General features: G+C 34.9%; 1 protein-coding gene across 1 annotated transcript in view; it reads left to right on the top strand.

Moving 5' to 3' along the window:
• LOC144505406 (solute carrier family 15 member 4-like) overlaps positions 1–12598 on the top strand; it is an 85413-nt gene that overhangs the window by 70500 nt on the left and 2315 nt on the right. The window contains exon 7 of the mRNA XM_078231517.1: positions 11234–11392. Within this exon, the coding sequence (XP_078087643.1) occupies positions 11234–11392 (159 nt within the window). The remainder of the gene's footprint in view (positions 1–11233; positions 11393–12598) is intronic.

Genomic DNA, 12598 nt, shown 5'->3' with positions numbered 1-12598 from the left:
TAATGTGTGTTAATGTCAATAACGTTGTTTAATGTGTGTTAATGTCAATAATGTTGTTTAATGTGTGTTACTGTCAATAATGTTGTTTAATGTGTGTTAATGTCAATAATGTTGTTTAATGTGTGTTACTGTCAATAATGTTGTTTAATGTGTGTTAATGTCAATAACGTTGTTTAATGTGTGTTAATGTCAATAATGTTGTTTAATGTGTGTTACTGTCAATAATGTTGTTTAATGTGTGTTACTGTCAATAATGTTGTTTAATGTGTGTTGCTGTCAATAATGTTGTTTAATGTGTGTTACTGTCAATAATGTTGTTTAATGTGTGTTAATGTCAATAATGTTGTTTAATGTGTGTTAATGTCAATAACGTTGTTTAATGTGTGTTAATATCAATAATGTTGTTTAATGTGTGTTACTGTCAATAATGTTGTTTAATGTGTGTTAATGTCAATAACGTTGTTTAATGTGTGTTACTGTCAATAATGTTTAATGTGTGTTAATGTCAATAATGTTGTTTAATGTGTGTTAATGTCAATAATGTTGTTTAATGTGTGTTAATGTCAATAATGTTGTTTAATGTGTGTTACTGTCAATAACGTTGTTTAATGTGTGTTAATGTCAATAATGTTGTTTAATGTGTGTTAATGTCAATAATGTTGTTTAATGTGTGTTACTGTCAATAATGTTGTTTAATGTGTGTTAATGTCAATAACGTTGTTTAATGTGTGTTAATGTCAATAATGTTGTTTAATGTGTGTTACTGTCAATAATGTTGTTTAATGTGTGTTACTGTCAATAATGTTGTTTAATGTGTGTTACTGTCAATAATGTTGTTTAATGTGTGTTAATGTCAATAATGTTGTTTAATGTGTGTTAATGTCAATAACGTTGTTTAATGTGTGTTAATGTCAATAATGCTGTTTAATGTGTGTTACTGTCAATAATGTTGTTTAATGTGTGTTAATGTCAATAATGTTGTTTAATGTGTGTTACTGTCAATAATGTTGTTTAATGTGTGTTAATGTCAATAATGTTGTTTAATGTGTGTTACTGTCAATAATGTTGTTTAATGTGTGTTACTGTCAATAATGTTGTTTAATGTGTGTTAATGTCAAGAATGTTGTTTAATGTGTGTTACTGTCAATAATGTTGTTTCATGTGTGTTAATGTCAATAATGTTGTTTAATGTGTGTTACTGTCAATAATGTTGTTTAATGTGTGTTAATGTCAATAACGTTGTTTAATGTGTGTTAATGTCAATAACGTTGTTTAATGTGTGTTAATGTCAATAATGTTGTTTAATGTGTGTTAATGTCAATAATGTTGTTTCATGTGTGTTACTGTCAATAACGTTGTTTAATGTGTGTTAATGTCAATAACGTTGTTTAATGTGTGTTAATGTCAATAATGTTGTTTAATGTGTGTTACTGTCAATAACGTTGTTTAATGTGTGTTACTGTCAATAACGTTGTTTAATGTGTGTTAACGTCAATAATGTTGTTTAATGTGTGTTAATGTCAATAATGTTGTTTAATGTGTGTTACTGTCAATAATGTTGTTTAATGTGTGTTACTGTCAATAACGTTGTTTAATGTGTGTTAATGTCAATAATGTTTTTTAATGTGTGTTAATGTCAATAACGTTGTTTAATGTGTGTTACTGTCAATAATGTTGTTTAATGTGTGTTAATGTCAATAACGTTGTTTAATGTGTGTTACTGTCAATAATGTTTAATGTGTGTTAATGTCAATAATGTTGTTTAATGTGTGTTACCGTCAATAATGTTGTTTAATGTGTGTTAATGTCAATAACGTTGTTTAATGTGTGTTACTGTCAATAATGTTGTGTAATGTGTGTTAATGTCAATAATGTGGTTTAATGTGTGTTACTGTCAATAATGTTGTTTAATGTGTGTTAATGTCAATAATGTTGTTTAATGTGTGTTACTGTCAATAATGTTGTTTAATGTGTGTTAATGTCAATAACGTTGTTTAATGTGTGTTAATGTCAATAACGTTGTTTCATGTGTGTTAATGTCAATAATGTTGTTTAATGTGTGTTACTGTCAATAACGTTGTTTAATGTGTGTTAATGTCAATAACGTTGTTTAATGTGTGTTAATGTCAATAATGTTGTTTAATGTGTGTTACTGTCAATAACGTTGTTTAATGTGTGTTACTGTCAATAACGTTGTTTAATGTGTGTTAACGTCAATAATGTTGTTTAATGTGTGTTAATGTCAATAATGTTGTTTAATGTGTGTTACTGTCAATAACGTTGTTTAATGTGTGTTAATGTCAATAATGTTTTTTAATGTGTGTTAATGTCAATAACGTTGTTTAATGTGTGTTACTGTCAATAATGTTGTTTAATGTGTGTTACTGTCAATAATGTTGTTTAATGTGTGTTAATGTCAATAACGTTGTTTAATGTGTGTTACTGTCAATAATGTTTAATGTGTGTTAATGTCAATAATGTTGTTTAATGTGTGTTACCGTCAATAATGTTGTTTAATGTGTGTTAATGTCAATAACGTTGTTTAATGTGTGTTACTGTCAATAATGTTGTGTAATGTGTGTTAATGTCAATAATGTTTAATGTGTGTTAATGTCAATAATGTTGTTTAATGTGTGTTAATGTCAATAACGTTGTTTAATGTGTGTTACTGTCAATAATGTTGTGTAATGTGTGTTAATGTCAATAATGTTTAATGTGTGTTAATGTCAATAATGTTGTTTAATTTGTGTTACCGTCAACAATGTTGTTTAATTTGTGTTAATGTCAATAACGTTGTTTAATGTGTGTTACCGTCAATAATGTTGTTTAATGTGTGTTACCGTCAGCAATGTTGTTTAATTTGTGTTAATGTCAATAACGTTGTTTCATGTGTGTTACCGTCAATAATGTTGTTTAATGTGTGTTACCGTCAACAATGTTGTTTAATTTGTGTTAATGTCAATAACGTTGTTTAATGTGGGTTACTGTCAATAATGTTTAATGTGTGTTACTGTCAATAATGTTGTTTAATGTGTGTTAATGTCAATAATGTTGTTTAATGTGTGTTACCGTCAACAATGTTGTTTAATTTGTGTTAATGTCAATAATGTTGTTTAATGTGTGTTACTGTCAATAATGTTTAATGTGTGTTAATGTCAATAATGTTGTTTAATGTGTGTTAACGTCAATAACGTTGTTTAATGTGTGTTACTGTCAATAATGTTGTTTAATGTGTGTTACTGTCAATAATGTTTAATGTGTGTTACCGTCAACAATGTTGTTTAATGTGTGTTAATGTCAATAACGTTGATAATGTGTGTTAATGTCAATAACGTTGTTTAATGTGTGTTACTGTCAATAATGTTTAATGTGTGTTAATGTCAATAATGTTGTTTAATGTGTGTTAACGTCAATAACGTTGTTTAATGTGTGTTACTGTCAATAATGTTGTTTAATGTGTGTTACCGTCAATAACGTTGTTTAATGTGTGTTACTGTCAATAATGTTGTTTAATGTGTGTTACTGTCAATAATGTTTAATGTGTGTTAATGTCAATAATGTTTTTTAATGTGTGTTAATGTCAATAACGTTGTTTAATGTGTGTTACTGTCAATAATGTTGTTTAATGTGTGTTACTGTCAATAATGTTGTTTAATGTGTGTTAATGTCAATAACGTTGTTTAATGTGTGTTACTGTCAATAATGTTTAATGTGTGTTAATGTCAATAATGTTGTTTAATGTGTGTTACCGTCAATAATGTTGTTTAATGTGTGTTAATGTCAATAACGTTGTTTAATGTGTGTTACTGTCAATAATGTTGTGTAATGTGTGTTAATGTCAATAATGTTGTTTAATGTGTGTTACTGTCAATAATGTTGTTTAATGTGTGTTAATGTCAATAATGTTGTTTAATGTGTGTTACTGTCAATAATGTTGTTTAATGTGTGTTAATGTCAATAACGTTGTTTAATGTGTGTTAATGTCAATAACGTTGTTTCATGTGTGTTAATGTCAATAATGTTGTTTAATGTGTGTTACTGTCAATAACGTTGTTTAATGTGTGTTAATGTCAATAACGTTGTTTAATGTGTGTTAATGTCAATAATGTTGTTTAATGTGTGTTACTGTCAATAACGTTGTTTAATGTGTGTTACTGTCAATAACGTTGTTTAATGTGTGTTAACGTCAATAATGTTGTTTAATGTGTGTTAATGTCAATAATGTTGTTTAATGTGTGTTACTGTCAATAACGTTGTTTAATGTGTGTTAATGTCAATAATGTTTTTTAATGTGTGTTAATGTCAATAACGTTGTTTAATGTGTGTTACTGTCAATAATGTTGTTTAATGTGTGTTACTGTCAATAATGTTGTTTAATGTGTGTTAATGTCAATAACGTTGTTTAATGTGTGTTACTGTCAATAATGTTTAATGTGTGCTAATGTCAATAATGTTGTTTAATGTGTGTTACCGTCAATAATGTTGTTTAATGTGTGTTAATGTCAATAACGTTGTTTAATGTGTGTTACTGTCAATAATGTTGTGTAATGTGTGTTAATGTCAATAATGTTTAATGTGTGTTAATGTCAATAATGTTGTTTAATGTGTGTTAATGTCAATAACGTTGTTTAATGTGTGTTACTGTCAATAATGTTGTGTAATGTGTGTTAATGTCAATAATGTTTAATGTGTGTTAATGTCAATAATGTTGTTTAATTTGTGTTACCGTCAACAATGTTGTTTAATTTGTGTTAATGTCAATAACGTTGTTTAATGTGTGTTACCGTCAATAATGTTGTTTAATGTGTGTTACCGTCAGCAATGTTGTTTAATTTGTGTTAATGTCAATAACGTTGTTTCATGTGTGTTACCGTCAATAATGTTGTTTAATGTGTGTTACCGTCAACAATGTTGTTTAATTTGTGTTAATGTCAATAACGTTGTTTAATGTGGGTTACTGTCAATAATGTTTAATGTGTGTTACTGTCAATAATGTTGTTTAATGTGTGTTAATGTCAATAATGTTGTTTAATGTGTGTTACCGTCAACAATGTTGTTTAATTTGTGTTAATGTCAATAATGTTGTTTAATGTGTGTTACTGTCAATAATGTTTAATGTGTGTTAATGTCAATAATGTTGTTTAATGTGTGTTAACGTCAATAACGTTGTTTAATGTGTGTTACTGTCAATAATGTTGTTTAATGTGTGTTACTGTCAATAATGTTTAATGTGTGTTACCGTCAACAATGTTGTTTAATGTGTGTTAATGTCAATAACGTTGTTTAATGTGTGTTAATGTCAATAACGTTGTTTAATGTGTGTTACTGTCAATAATGTTTAATGTGTGTTAATGTCAATAATGTTGTTTAATGTGTGTTAACGTCAATAACGTTGTTTAATGTGTGTTACTGTCAATAATGTTGTTTAATGTGTGTTAACGTCAATAACGTTGTTTAATGTGTGTTACTGTCAATAATGTTGTTTAATGTGTGTTACTGTCAATAATGTTTAATGTGTGTTAATGTCAATAATGTTGTTTAATGTGTGTTACTGTCAATAATGTTGTTTAATGTGTGTTAACGTCAATAACGTTGTTTAATGTGTGTTACTGTCAATAATGTTGTTTAATGTGTGTTACTGTCAATAATGTTTAATGTGTGTTACTGTCAATAATGTTGTTTAATGGGTGTTACTGTCAATAACGTTGTTTAATGTGTGTTAATGTCAATAACGTTGTTTAATGTGTGTTAATGTCAATAACGTTGTTTAATGTGTGTTACCGTCAATAATGTTGTTTAATGTGTGTTACCGTCAATAATGTTGTTTAATGTGTGTTAATGTCAATAACGTTGTTTAATGTGTGTTAACGTCAATAACGTTGTTTAATGTGTGTTACTGTCAATAATGTTGTTTAATGTGTGTTAACGTCAATAACGTTGTTTAATGTGTGTTACTGTCAATAATGTTGTTTAATGTGTGTTACTGTCAATAATGTTTAATGTGTGTTACTGTCAATAATGTTGTTTAATGGGTGTTACTGTCAATAACGTTGTTTAATGTGTGTTAATGTCAATAACGTTGTTTAATGTGTGTTACTGTCAATAACGTTGTTTAATATGTGTTCATGTCAATAATGTTGTTTAATATGTGTTACCGTCAATAATGTTGTTTAATGTGTGTTAATTCCAATAACGTTGTTTAATGTGTGTTAATGTCAATAATGTTGTTTAATGTGTGTTACCGTCAATAACGTTGTTTAATGTGTGTTACCGTCAATAACGTTGTTTAATGTGTGTTAATGTCAATAACGTTGTTTAATGTGTGTTACTGTCAATAATGTTGTTTAATGTGTGTTAATGTCAATAACGTTGTTTAATGTGTGTTACTGTCAATAACGTTGTTTAATGTGTGTTAACGTCAATAATGTTGTTTAATGTGTGTTACTGTCAATAATGTTGTTTAATGTGTGTTACTGTCAATAATGTTGTTTAATGTGTGTTACTGTCAATAACGTTGTTTAATGTGTGTTACTGTCAATAATGTTGTTTAATGTGTGTTACTGTCAATAACGTTGTTTAATGTGTGTTACTGTCAATAATGTTGTTTAATGTGTGTTACTGTCAATAACGTTGTTTAATGTGTGTTAACGTCAATAATGTTGTTTAATGTGTGTTAATGTCAATAATGTTGTTTAATGTGTGTTAACGTCAATAACGTTGTTTAATGTGTGTTAACTTCAATAATGTTGTTTAATGTGTGTTAATGTCAATAATGTTGTTTAATGTGTGTTAATGTCAATAACGTTGTTTAATGTGTGTTAATGTCAATAACGTTGTTTAATGTGTGTTAATGTCAATAACGTTGTTTAATGTGTGTTACTGTCAATAACGTTGTTTAATGTGTGTTAATGTCAATAATGTTGTTTAATGTGTGTTAATTCCAATAACGTTGTTTAATGTGTGTTAATGTCAATAATGTTGTTTAATGTGTGTTACCGTCAATAACGTTGTTTAATGTGTGTTACCGTCAATAACGTTGTTTAATGTGTGTTAATGTCAATAACGTTGTTTAATGTGTGTTACTGTCAATAATGTTGTTTAATGTGTGTTAATGTCAATAACGTTGTTTAATGTGTGTTACTGTCAATAACGTTGTTTAATGTGTGTTAACGTCAATAATGTTGTTTAATGTGTGTTACTGTCAATAATGTTGTTTAATGTGTGTTACTGTCAATAATGTTGTTTAATGTGTGTTACTGTCAATAACGTTGTTTAATGTGTGTTACTGTCAATAATGTTGTTTAATGTGTGTTACTGTCAATAACGTTGTTTAATGTGTGTTACTGTCAATAATGTTGTTTAATGTGTGTTACTGTCAATAACGTTGTTTAATGTGTGTTAACGTCAATAATGTTGTTTAATGTGTGTTAATGTCAATAATGTTGTTTAATGTGTGTTAACGTCAATAACGTTGTTTAATGTGTGTTAACTTCAATAATGTTGTTTAATGTGTGTTAATGTCAATAATGTTGTTTAATGTGTGTTAATGTCAATAACGTTGTTTAATGTGTGTTAATGTCAATAACGTTGTTTAATGTGTGTTAATGTCAATAACGTTGTTTAATGTGTGTTACTGTCAATAACGTTGTTTAATGTGTGTTAATGTCAATAATGTTGTTTAATGTGTGTTAATGTCAATAACGTTGTTTAATGTGTGTTAATGTCAATAACGTTGTTTAATGTGTGTTACTGTCAATAATGTTGTTTAATGTGTGTTAATGTCAATAACGTTGTTTAATGTGTGTTACTGTCAATAATGTTTAATGTGTGTTAATGTCAATAATGTTGTTTAATGTGTGTTACTGTCAATAACGTTGTTTAATGTGTGTTAATGTCAATAATGTTGTTTAATGTGTGTTAATGTCAATAACGTTGTTTAATGTGTGTTACTGTCAATAATGTTGTTTAATGTGTGTTAATGTCAATAACGTTGTTTAATGTGTGTTACCGTCAACAATGTTGTTTAATGTGTGTTAATGTCAATAATGTTGTGTAATGTGTGTTAATGTCAATAATGTTGTTTAATGTGTGTTACTGTCAATAATGTTGTTTAACGTGTGTTAATGTCAATAATGTTGTTTAATGTGTGTTACTGTCAATAATGTTGTGTAATGTGTGTTAATGTCAATAATGTTTAATGTGTGTTAATGTCAATAATGTTGTTTAATGTGTGTTACCGTCAATAATGTTGTTTAATGTGTGTTACCGTCAACAATGTTGTTTAATTTGTGTTAATGTCAATAATGTTGTGTAATATGTGTTAATGTCAATAATGTTTAATGTGTGTTACTGTCAATAACGTTGTTTAATGTGTGTTACTGTCAATAATGTTGTTTAATGTGTGTTACCGTCAACAATGTTGTTTAATTTGTGTTAATGTCAATAATGTTGTGTAATGTGTGTTAATGTCAATAATGTTGTTTAATGTGTGTTACCGCCAATAATGTTGTTTAATGTGTGTTACCGTCAATAATGTTGTTTAATGTGTGTTAATGTCAATAACGTTGTTTAATGTGTGTTACTGTCAATAATGTTGTTTAATGTGTGTTAATGTCAATAATGTTGTTTAATGTGTGTTACCGTCAATAATGTTGTTTAATGTGTGTTAATGTCAATAATGTTGTTTAATGTGTGTTACTGTCAATAATGTTGTTTAATGTGTGTTACCGTCAATAATGTTGTTTAATGTGTGTTACCGTCAATAATGTTGTTTAATGTGTGTTACCGTCAATAATGTTGTTTAATGCGTGTTAATGTCAATAATGTTGTTTAATGTGTGTTACTGTCAATAATGTTGTTTAATGCGTGTTAATGTCAATAATGTTGTTTAATGTGTGTTACTGTCAATAATGTTGTTTAATGTGTGTTAATGTCAATAACGTTGTTTAATGTGTGTTACCGTCAATAATGTTGTTTAATGTGTGTTAATGTCAATAACGTTGTTTAATGTGTGTTACCGTCAATAATGTTGTTTAATGTGTGTTACCGTCAATAATGTTGTTTAATGTGTGTTAATGTCAATAACGTTGTTTAATGTGTGTTAATGTCAATAATGTTGTTTAATGTGTGTTACCGTCAATTATGTTGTTTAATGTGTGTTAGTCTGAGGGAATCGCCCCTGGTCTTGCATAATGTCACCAGCTGTTCTGTCTGGAGACAATACACATCTCTTTAACCTGTGTTTAATGTTCCCCCCAACCACATTATTTGTACCTTTTAAGACCTGGCTGGCTGTAGAGATTTGCATTCTAATTAGTATTCTGTATCTTGATTTCTGTGTCTGTGCACTGTTGGAGAACAGAGACCACTCCATCTGACGAAGGAGCAGCGCTCCGAAAGCTTATGGTATTTGCTACCAAATAAACCTGTTGGACTTTAACCTGGTGTTGTGAGACTTCTTACTGTGCTTACCCCAGTCCAACGCCGGCATCTCCACATCAGGAATATACTTTTACAGTGTTTGGACCATTTACTGTTTTGACTGTCTCTGGCTTGAAAAGTTTCTTTCTGTACCTTTTGCGAATGCTTCTGAATTTTGAAGAATTACATCTCCTCTTAACCTTCTCGGTATATTGCAGAACTTTTCCAGCTTCTCCACCTTACCTGATGTCCCTCATTCCTGGTATTCCTGAATTTTGGAGCAAGCATAGGCATTCAGCCCATTGAGCCTTGGGCCATTCGGTGAGATCGACCCTGTAACTAAATCTGTCCAGATGCCATTAGATTCACCTTCTCCAGTCTCTGCACAGCAGTGAAGTGTCTCAGTCTGATCTCTCACACTTCTTAAGCTGATAAGAAACATTGACACAGTCTACATAAATCAAAGGACCAAGTATTGATCCCTGCGGAACCTCACTGACACAACCCAGAGTTCACACACATACCCATCAAACCCTCAGTGAGAACTTTGGATGTAACTTACCAATTTGCCGTGGCTCCCATGAGTTTTTGAGACCAGCTTTGCCACATGGGTCCTTATTCAAAGCCTTGCTAAAGTCTACATCGACCACATCAAATGTGTTACCCTCATCGATTCCTCTTCTTACTGCAACAAAACAATTCAATCAAGTTGGTCAGGCCAGAATTTCCCTCATCCTGCTGACTGTCCTTGAGAGAACCCATAACCCTGGATTCCCTTACTGATTAAAAATCTATCTCAGCCTTGAACACACTTCACAACCCAACATCTACATTCCTCTGCGATAAAGAATTCCTCACATTCACTGCCTCTGAGAGAAAAAATTCCTTCTGATCTCTGTCTCCAATGTGCGCCCCCTTACTCTGAGATTATTCCCTCTGTCCCAGTCTCTCCCACAAGGGGGAAACAACCTCTCAGCATCTACCCTGTCAAAACTCCTGAAAATTAGCACTGGTGACTCGCCGCGCCTGGGACCTGGGTTCAATACCCGGCTTGGGTCAGTGTCTGTGCGGAGTCTGCATGTTCTCCCCGTGTCTGTGTGGGCTTCCTCTGGGTGCTCTGGTTTCTTCCCACAGTCTGAAAGACGTGCTGGTTAGGGTGCATTGGGTCAGATAAACCTGTGGGTCGGTGGAGCCTTGTTTGGCCGACCGGCCTCCTCATGCAGTGTCAGGATTCTATTACATCCTTGATAATGGACCCTTAACATTTTCCCATTGACAGAAGTTCAGCCGACTGACCTATAATGACCTGCTTTAAGTCTCCCCACACTCCCCTTTTTTAATGAGGGTGTTACCTTGGCAGCTTTCCAATCCTCTGGGACTTTTCCAGAAGTTGAGGAGTTTTGGAAGATTACTACCAGCCCAGACACTATCTCTCTCATCATTTCCTTTGATATCTGAGGCGGCCTTGATGTCCGGGGCTGTCACTCTCACCTCACCTCTGGAACTTAGCTCTTTTGTCCAAGTTTGAACCAAGGTGTAATGAGGTCAGGAACTGAGTGACCCTGGCGAAACCCAAACTTGGCGTCACTGAGTAGGTGCTGGTATTTTCACAGTAACTTCATTGCAGTGTTAATGTAAGCCTACTTGTGACTAATAAATAAACGTAAACTTGATAGCGCTGTCAATGACCCCTTTCATCACTTTACTGATGATCGAGAGTAGACTGATTGGGAAGGAATTGGCCGGGTTGGATTTGTCCTGCTGGGAATGCGGTGGTTCTGATCTTGTCTCTGGGTTTTGTGTTTTTGCGAAGGTTTGGAGTTTGCCTATTCGGAAGCCCCGAAATCCATGCAGTGCGCCATCATGGGCCTCTTCTTCTTCTTCTCCGGGATTGGCTCCTTCATTGGCTCCGGCCTCCTGGATCTAGTATCCCTCCCTGCGATTGGCTGGCTGAATTGTCATCAGGACCACGGTGAGTATAGAGAGGGGGCAGCTCGAGGGCGGAGGGCGGGGGGGGAGCTCGAGGGCGGAGGGCGGGGGGGGAGCTTGAGGGCAGAGGGGAGGGCAGTTTGAGGGCGGAGGGCAGGGGAGGCAGGTTGAGGGTAGAGGGAGGGCAGCTCGAGGGCGGAGGGCAGGGGGGGCAGCTCGAGGGCGGAGGGCGGGGGGGAGCTTGAGGGCGGAGGGGAGGGGAGGGCAGTTTGAGGGCGGAGGGCAGGGGGGGCAGGTTGAGGGTAGAGGGAGGGCAGCTCGAGGGCGGAGGGCAGGGGGGGCAGGTTGAGGGTGGAGGGGGGCAGCTCGAGGGCGGAGGGTGGCAGCTCGAGGGCGGAGGGTGGAGGGGGGCAGCTCTAGAGCGGAGGGCGGAGGGGGGCAGCTCGAGGGCGGAGGGGGGCAGCTCAAGGGTGGAGGGGGCAGCTCGAGGGCGGAGGGGGGCAGCTTGAGGGCGCAAAGGGGGGCAGCTCGAGGGCAGAGGGCGGAGGGAGGAGGGGGCAGCTCGAGGGCGGAGGGGGGAAGCTCGAGGTCGGAGTGGGGGGCAGCTCGAGGTCGGAGGGGGAAGCTCTAGGGCGAAGGGGGCAGGGAGTGGAAAACGAGGGGGAGAGGAGTGAGGGGAGAGAGGGCAGATGGGGAGAGGGAGATGGGATGGGGAGGGTGGAGTGAGAGACAGGGAAGAGAGAGGAGAGTGGAACAGGCAGGGGGAAGGCTGACGGGAGGGGGAAACATGAGGGGAGAAAGAGGAGCAGGGAAGATGCGGAGAGAGGAAGGAGTGAGGGGAGGGGGAGAGAGGCAGAAGGATACTGACCCTCTGACAGTGCAGCACTCCCTCAGCACTGACCCTCTGACAGTGCAGCACTCCCTCAGTACTGACCCTCTGACAGTGCAGCACTCCCTCAGTACTGACCCTCTGACAGTGCAGCACTCCCTCAGTACTGACCCTCTGACAGTGCAGCACTCCCTCAGTACTGACCCTCTGACAGTGCAGCACTCCCTCAGTACTGACCCTCTGACAGTGCAGCACTCCCTCAGTACTGACCCTCTGACAGTGCAGCACTCCCTCAGCACTGACCCTCTGACAGTGCAGCACTCCCTCAGTACTAACCCTTTGACAGTGCAGCATTCCCTCAGTACTGACCCTCTGACAGTGCGGCACTCCCTCAGCACTGACCCTCTGACAGTGCAGCAC

The sequence above is a fragment of the Mustelus asterias genome, chromosome 16, assembly GCF_964213995.1.
Source record: "Mustelus asterias chromosome 16, sMusAst1.hap1.1, whole genome shotgun sequence".
NCBI lineage: Eukaryota > Metazoa > Chordata > Chondrichthyes > Carcharhiniformes > Triakidae > Mustelus > Mustelus asterias.
The sequence above is the reverse complement of the archived record's forward strand: the minus strand, read 5'-3'. Positions and strand labels throughout refer to the sequence as shown.